The sequence below is a fragment of the Gigantopelta aegis genome, chromosome 10 (assembly GCF_016097555.1).
Source record: "Gigantopelta aegis isolate Gae_Host chromosome 10, Gae_host_genome, whole genome shotgun sequence".
In the NCBI taxonomy this organism is placed as follows: domain Eukaryota; kingdom Metazoa; phylum Mollusca; class Gastropoda; order Neomphalida; family Peltospiridae; genus Gigantopelta; species Gigantopelta aegis.
The window spans coordinates 44494415-44503637 of record NC_054708.1 but is presented as its reverse complement, the minus strand read 5'-3'; the positions used below and the strand labels follow the sequence as shown (position 1 = coordinate 44503637).

The following is a 9223-nucleotide window of genomic DNA, read 5'->3' as shown; positions in this document are numbered from 1 at the left end:
TATTAGGCCTACAATGATTTAATATTGTCTAATGTATTTTTTGGCATGTATATGAAGTAATTTGTATGTGTATTATATCATAATATCATTGAATGATTAACATGATATTTTATGATTGGTGTATTTACAATGGTGTTAATCATAATACTTAATGGATGTAATTATTTGTAATATTTTCAGAGATGGAAAGAATTATGCAAGAATATGAGAATATATGAATAAACCTGAATAACATTCCACCTCTCTGTCGTCCGTTCGAACCCAATATTATATATGATGCATTATATATATATATACATATAATAGCCGATATATATATATCGTATATATATATATATATTATATATATATATATATATATGTATATTTATATATAATTGCCAAGCATGTATATAATATAATATATTGACAAGGCGACTTCGATATACATATATATATACGGTCAGGGCGAATATATATAATATATATAAATCAAGGCGAATATTTACATATATATATATATATATGCTATGAATATATATAGGCCTATATATATATATATAATATTGTCTAATGTATATATATCATGTATATGAAGTAATTTGTATTATATATATAATATCATATAGACAATTACAAATACCAAATGCTTTGGTGTATCTGTTGTTGATACATTTTGTGTATTTCAAGCTGCATATTAATAGCGAAATGTACTTACATTTTATTATAGAGGGAATATATATATCATATCCTTAAAATATTTTAAATCATATCGTCTTTGAAAATATACACAGGGCAATGATAACTCGATGTTCAAAGTTCTCTCTCTAGGCGTTGACGATATGAAGTAAGAAAAATAAATGTCTGGCACATTTATTCGAGGGTCTGTTTTGGGGGTAATTCTTTTGAAAGGATGATTAAAATACTACTTACTGATACAAACAGCTGGTTTATGGTGCGCTCTGTTTCTGGCTTACGAAAAATACCGGAGAACCAGAAGGAAATATCAGTTACTAGCTAGATATCGAATTACGGTATATTATGTAATACAGTAGCTGTTTGTTTAGAGAAATATATACTTAAAAAATCGACCCAAAACACCCTTTTCAATGATACAGAGACATTTGTTTTTGTCTTTGGTATTTTTATAACCTGATGAACCTAATGAATTTATTTAATTAGTTCAATAATGTAAAACTTATTTATTACACGACTTACTTCGCCTGTGCAGGATTGGTATATCTGAACCACAACCCTACAAAACGGTTTCAACCAGCCACCATTATTGCTCATCGGTTGCACATCACTGCCCAAACTGTAAGAAACCGACTGAGAGCATACACATACAGGATGTCTTACACAACAGCGTGTGTGCGATTCAGGCGACTGACAAACTACATAAAATATCAGATGTATGACTAGGGAAAACATTTGTTTGGTTTAACGACACCACTAGAGCGCATTAATTGTATTAATCATCGGCTATTGAATGTGAAACAGGGGTGGGACGTAGCCCAGTGGTAACGCGCACACCTGATGCGCGGTCAGTCTAGGATCAATCCCAATCGGTTGGCCCATTGAGCTATTTCTCGTTCCAGCCAGTGCATCACGACTGGTATATCAAAGGCCACGGTGTGTGCTACCCTGTCTGTGGAATGGTGCATATAAAATGTAGCGGTTTCCTCTAAATGAGTGTGTCAAAATGACCACATGTTTGATATCCACATGATGATTAATAAATAAATGTGCTCTAGTGCACAAATCACCACTCAATATATTTATATTAATCATCCCTCCCCTTACAAACTAATATATGATATGTACAAATTAGTTTAATAATTAGGTCAAAAGATCGTGACATTTTGATAATTTTTAAAATCCGACATCTTGGCAGTAATGAACTACTGCTTCATGTATGAGTGACATATTTCAACCTAACTGCCCAGAATGTGAATGATAGACACCCTATAAATAATTAAAGTGATCATTGTTAAAACGTTTTGAAAAAAATGTGCCTTCACACCAAACGACAGAAGTCATATTTACAAAACTAACATGACAGTGTGAAAAAACTAATTACTTTGCAGGCAATCAACAGATACTTATATAATGCAAAAAAAAAAAAAAAAAAGAAGAAAAAAAAAAAGGTGATAGTTTTGAAATATTCAGTTAAAAGATGCAACGTCAATTGTGAGCCTTAACATCGTTTTGCTTTGGTATTATTCTGTTTATGCAATATGTTTCTATTAAACAATTCACTTGACACAGTAACACACACAGTTCAGTGCACTTCGAAAGGACCTATGTACATGCCCATCTAATGTCACGTCCACTCAGACTCTTGCAAATTTAAGTTTATTTATTGCCTTAAAGGCATACTGTCACGGATTTACGGACATTATTTCTCTAAAAATGGATAATAAATAAAAATTACATTAATTGTTGGAAACCAAATCTAGCCATCGCATCACGTTAACTGAACCATGATGGAGTGAAATCCATGTCAACCCTCTCGGCAATTTTAGGTTTTTAATTATGGACCATTGCCACAATTCAATTAGTTTTACAAAATATCATTAATATGTAGTATGGTGGTTATGAAGATAGTTGAATAAAGTACATTTAGGGACAAATCAAATTATTTTTGTTCAGGTAATACTTTGTTAGACCATTAAATAGGTCAGTGGTCTGTGACAATATGCCGTTAAGTTTTACAACTCATCAGCATACACAATAAATGTATGTCTATATACAATATGTAATAACACATAACCAATTCACTGCAGTCTCTGGAAGCCAGAGTTAGGGAAGTCCACACAAAAAAACAACAACAACAACAACAACAACAACGTAGAACTAGTCTACTCTATCAAATGTACTTCCCCATTTACAAGTACTTTGGTGCAAGAGTTGGGTGCCATGTAGGTAAAAGCAAAAGTCACATCATGGCTGCAGTTCCACGTGGTCCTTTTGCCTTTTCTGGTGAAAATAGAGGTAGTGTCACATGCAGTGAAGTTGTGGAAGTGCCAGGGAGTTTTCTTTACCCAAGCGCTTTACCACTGGACTACGTCCCACCCCCTTTACCCATCCAGGAAGACAATGGAAACCATTTTACCCTTGCAGGGTACCTTAATTCAGTACTCAAAACGAGTTGCCTACCAAGTTGGGATGTGGTCTACCAGTAACAGCATGAACAAAATGCAGAGGGATTGGGGAGGACTTTTGTGGCACACTATCTGTGTCCACACATATATATATATACATATATACATATACATATACATATACATATACACACATACACACATGCACGCACGCACGCACACACACATATATATACATACATACACACCTATATATATACAAGTATTATAGTAAAATGTTGTTAAACAATAATATATTTTGTATAGGCTGTCGAATTAGTACAAATTGTGGTGAGCTAGTAAATTTTAGTTGGTTCTGGTCCGTCGGGCTAGTGAAATATTTCCCAATTCTGCACCTCTCTATACATTTCTCAGCTGTCCTGCAAAGCTGTCTCGGTCAGTTTTCAATGGGAATGTTTAATGAGAGGGATAATATATTCAACATCACCTCTTCAAATCGTGATAGGGAACCCGTTATATGCTGGATTAAAACAATTTGATGAGTACGAATATTTTATGTTCTATATAATTATATTTATCAGTGAGTTCATTACTGAACAAAATTACTATTTACAATATTCATGTCCGTCAAATTTCCTTTCATAAGATTATCCTGATAAATATCAAATTTTATTTACGTATACGTAGTACGTGTTCTTGGTTTGGTTTTGAAAATTACTTTATTAATCATATTTATTTATGTACATTTTGCACCCATGATTTTATAAAGAAAATCCATTGGTACCTTATGACTTGTTAGAATGCGATTTGATTTCATGAGACAAGGATCAAGCTTTCTTCTGGAAAGAAAACCGGGCAGTTGTCGTAATTTGAACCCGAGCTGTTTCACACACAACGACACATACACATCCTCCAAGTGAAAGAAAGGAACCATCTTCGAAATTTCATATATCTGTACGGCCACAAACTTGCTCATGACGTATCCAGTTCCGGAGCAGTAGCCCGGGTACGTTTCCTGGGGATAACTCCTAATAGGCGCGTACCATTTCGACCTGGGCTCTCTGATTGGTTTAGCTGTGACTTTACAATAACCGGAAACGGAACTTTGAAGAGCTGTCTCCTCTTTGATCAAGACTCGAACGATGGCTGGGAGGTTGACGTACATGTCGTCGTCGGTCTTCATGACGAATCTAGCCTTGGAACAGAAGTACGTCACCCATTTTAATCCCATGACCGTTTTGTAGGTTAAATTCTGATAAGAATCCACAAAGGACTCTTTTATTATATCGTGGTGTACGTCATTTTCCTGTTCGACCTTCTTGCTCAAGTCCTCGTCTTTTGTGTCTCCGAGCAAAAACACGTACCTAATGGTAGCCCTATTCGATCTTGACACAGCCAGCCACGTTTGTCGAAGTGCAGCCCTTTCTTTGAAATGGCCGTGGATTGTGAACACCAGAACTATGAGGTCTATTGTTGATTTTTTGACGAATGAATTGCAAACTGCCCTGTTTTGGATAATAAATTTAAAATTATGCTGAAAACAATTTTTGCACGTATCCGGACGCTCGCTAGTCTCACTGTTTGACTGACTTGTTTTCATCTCCTGCGTTATTGTTACTGTCGTTTTTGTTCCTTTGGTTGATTTAACTGTTATCGGAGTTCGTTTGGTTGATTTAACTGTTATCGGAGTTCGTTTGGTTGATTTAACTGTTATCGGAGTTTGTTTGGTTGATGCGACTGTTGGGAGTAAGCCTGGACTAGAGACAACAGCTTCGCTATGGTAGTAAACTCGATTCATACTTCTGGTTCCAGTTTCGGTTTTAAAAACACATCTTCCAGGGTTGTACGTGCAAACTAGCAACCAGGCCAGATTCGCCAAACCGAAAACGGTTAGAACGATGATCACAAAGAGTCGACATGATCGCACACTGTGAATAGAGTTGCGTGGCATATTGAATACACTAAAAACGTCACTTACGTTTGACACATTGACAGATGGTTTCTGTACAAACTTCACATTCCAAGTAGAAACCTTCAACAGGAATTGTATGACTTCTTCACGCAGTTTAAAACTTCGTCTGCGTATGTCTTTATTTTCCCACACACAACTGCTTATAACAGAAGAAACATTGTTAAATGAATTTTAAAATTCATATATATCCTCTGTTGTTTAGCATAAAAGAAAGAAAACATAAATCTATAAAAAAAACATGCTTTTTGCACAGAATTCTTCTGTAGTTAATCGGGACTACTGAATTATTGCGATAATATGACAAGCTTCCGAATGCTTCACAAACGTCGTGTTGAGAAATTGTCTTTTTATTGGTCTGCTATTTACGTCACAATAATATTCAGGTTTTTTTTTAGGGGTATGCTTTACTTTAGATAACAGCCTGTTTAAAAATTACGTAACCCGATCCCCACAATCGCCTAGTGTGGGTTCAGTTAATGGATGAACGGAGGCAGTACTTTTTTATTTGTCGTATTATGCAAATAACAGAATATACGTTAACACAGAATTTTGTACCATTGTAACATATTTCCAACAAATAACGTTTTTCAACGATTAAAACTAGACTACTACATATACAGTTGTATTTTTGTTTTGACCAGAGTGCGTATACATATCTCTATGTTATATCCAGTGCGTTCCCGGTTGTCTTAATGTTTGTAATAGCCAAAGTGGATTTTACGTCTCAGTAAGTTCGTGCATATGGAACCCCCCCCCCCCCGAACCCCCCCCCCAAAAAAAAAGAAGAAACACAACAACATTAGCAAGTAAAAAGAGGTTTGATTTACTGCGAAGTAACAGAACCGCGCAGGAGCAAGACGGAAGAGAATAACACGTGACCTGAAAAAGTAGACCTGGGCATTCTAAAAGATTGTAGCCAATCGTCTGCTGGGGTGTAAGGATCAGTCCACAGGTGCCTAATACAATTAGTTGGGAATGCTAACCCTGGTTTCCATCAACTCTGCAGCAGGACCCCCCCCCCCCCCCCTACACACACACAAGCTCAATAACATTTACTATTTACCTATTTCTCTCTCTCTCTCTCTCTCTCTCTCTCTCTCTCTCTCTCTCTCTCTCTCTCTCTCTCTCTCTCTCTGTTCCCTCAGGCGCGGGGGGAGGCATTGTTTTGGTGCTATGGAATCTGGAATGTCCCGTAGGCTTTACGCCAAAGGGAATAAGGTGCACAATGTGAATGAAGGAAATTTGGCGCATTTTTGACGGGTCCGCCGAATTGAAAAGAGTGAGCTATATATGTTTTGGAACGGAGTATATCGAGAGTAGTTCGTTACTGGAACTAGTTACTAGCTGGTGTTAAGATGTCCCCTAGGTTGCCCAAAGCGAGTTTTAACGACTCAGTTCCGAAAGGACAAGTGTTACCATCTTCTCTCCTAACTAACCACTAGCTGGTGTTAAGATGTCCCCTAGGTTGCCCATAGGCGCACTTAAAAGGGCCTGATCTGTTCAGATCTGAAACAATCTATATAAATTGCATTTGAATATAGTCATAAATGTTGACCGGCCTCGGTGGTGTCTTGGTTAAGCATTCGGGCATAAGGCTGGTAGGTACTGGGTTCGTAGCCCGCGCATCGAGCGAGCGCTGTACCTCTGGGTTACGTCTCGCCCACCACAAAGAAGTGTGTTATCTTTTATCCGTCTCCGTCAAAGACTCGCCAACGATCAGTGGGGTGTAATCGAAACACTCTTCAAACCAGGATGTCAGTCAACACCAACGAACAACAAGTAGAATAGGGTACTGCCCTATGCGGTGATCTGAAAAGAAACGAATTATATATGTGATATTCTATCCATTGTAGTCAGGCGGTTTCACTGGATATCTCCAATTGAATGCAGGAAAGAAATATTTTATTTAACGACGCACATTATCTTTTGACTATGTTATATTGCGTCGGGCATATGGTTAAAGACCATACAGGCAATGAGAGAGGAAACCCGCTGTCACCACGCAAGGGGCTACTCATTCTGATGAGCAGCATGGGATCTTTTGTGTGCAGCATTCCACAGACAGGATAGTACACCGTGTCACATAGTCTTACGTCATTTGTATAACACGTAATGGCTGACTGGAATTAAAGTTGCTTATACAGTTTACAAAAACATGTTGTATCAAGCTTGAGATTATAAGATAAAGAGAATATTTCCCCCCCGTATGTCTTAGTATCGTCAATATCATATATACTCTTCAAAAAAGTATGGGAACTCTAATAAGAATTTACAATTGCCAAAACTGTAAGGCATATTAGCTGTGGGGAATGGTTATACTGATAATAGTGAATTAATTGGGTAAACATTACAACCGGTAGTTCAGTATTATAGCAGGCTTTGTGACCACCAAAAATCTTGAAGGACGATTGGGGGTCAGAAGTGAAATTTGAAAGTTGACGTAAATCGCAAATTCAAACAATAAAAATGACTAAAAACAAAACAATAACAACTGTATGATCAACAGAATGAAAAAGATTGACAGAAATAATGTTCCACAGTGATTAATGGACCTTCCTGGAAATGGACAAAATCGAAAATGATACCCCACGCACGTGTACGGGCAACTGCGTGATGCATGTGCAAACTATGGAATGTGTTTCGGTGTGTTGATGAACAGACCTGAACGTTCTTTATTAGGATGTCTGTGGTCAAAACGTATGTTCGGTCTAATAGTTGATATTAACATTAATATTTCAGGTTCCCCTACTTTTTTTGAAGAGTATATTAGGAATAAAAACAGTGTATTATTCCTAATATATGGGGACGGGTTGTAGTCCAGTAGTAAAGCGCTCACTTGATGCAAGGTCGATCTAGGATCGATATCCGTCGATAGGCCCATTGGGCTATTTCTCGTTCCACCCAGTGAACCACGACTGGTATATCAAAGGCCGTGATGTGTGCCATCCTGTCTGTGGGATGGTGCATATAAAAAAATACTTTGCTACTAATGGAGAAATGTCCATATGTTTAACATCCAATAGCCGATGATTAATAAATCAATGTGCTCTAGTGGTGTCGTTAAACAAAACAAACATTTTCCCCTAATATATGATATTGACGATATCGAAAAACACTGGTAATACACACCTCCACCCCCCACCCCTCTTTATTTGTCTCTCTCTCTGTCTTTCTCTGTATTTGTCTCTCTGTCTTTCTGTATCTGGCTCTCTGTCTCTGTCTCTCTCTGTCTCTCTGTCTCTGTCTCTCTCTCTCTCTCTCTCTCTCTCTCTCTCTCTCTCTCTCTCTCTCTCTCTCTCGACCTCTCTCTCTCGACCTCGACCTCGGTGGCGTCGTGGTTAGGCCATCGGTCTACAAGCTGGTAGGTACTGGGTTCGGATCCCAGTCGAGGCATGGGATTTTTAATCCAGATACCGACTCCAAACCCTGAGTGAGTGCTCCGCAAAGCTCAATGAGTAGGTGTAAACCACTTGCACCGACCAGTGGTCCATAACTGGTTCAACAAAGGCATGATTTGTGCTATCCTGCCTGTGGGAAGCGCAAATAAAAGATCCCTTGCTGCCTGTCGTAAAAGAGTAGCCTATGTGGCGACAGCGGGTTTCCTCTAAAAAAAACCAGTGTCAGAATGACCATATGTTTGACGTCCAATAGCCGGTGATAAGATAAAAAAAATCAATATGCTCTAGTGGCGTCGTTAAATAAAACAAACTTTACTTTACTCTTGTGTCTATATTTAATGCATTGGTACAATACATTAATAATGAATGTACTTCTTCATGAAATTTAAGAATTATTTTGTTGCCTCCACTACCCCTGAAAAAAGGTTAGTAAATTAAAAAGAAGCATGAATACAAAGAAAATTAATGTTTGTTTGTTTGTTTAAAAATACGACGTTCACCTTAAAATACCCTTCTAATAAATTACTGCCCTGCTCTGTCAAAATCCTAGCTAAAACACTGAAGTGGTGTTGTTAAAGAAAACTTTTACTTGAACTAAGACTTGAAAATTGACGTAAACCCACTTATGGATTACGCAAAAACAGATTCAGGTGACTCATTTCGTTTTAGCGTAACCCGTCCTGACCATGTACACGATGACCTAAATTTAATACGCGAACGAAATATGGGTCGAGCAAAACTGGACTAAAGGGACACTATCATTCTCGCAA

General features: G+C 37.6%; 1 protein-coding gene across 1 annotated transcript; it reads right to left on the bottom strand.

The window, feature by feature from the left end:
- Positions 1-2701: 2701 nt before the first annotated feature.
- LOC121384489 (beta-1,3-galactosyltransferase 1-like) lies at positions 2702-5496 on the bottom strand. Its single transcript, XM_041514897.1, has one exon. The coding sequence runs from the start codon at positions 5032-5034 to the stop codon at positions 3820-3822; it is 1215 nt and encodes a 404-aa protein (XP_041370831.1). The 5' UTR covers positions 5035-5496; the 3' UTR covers positions 2702-3819.
- Between the last annotated feature and the right edge of the window lie 3727 nt (positions 5497-9223).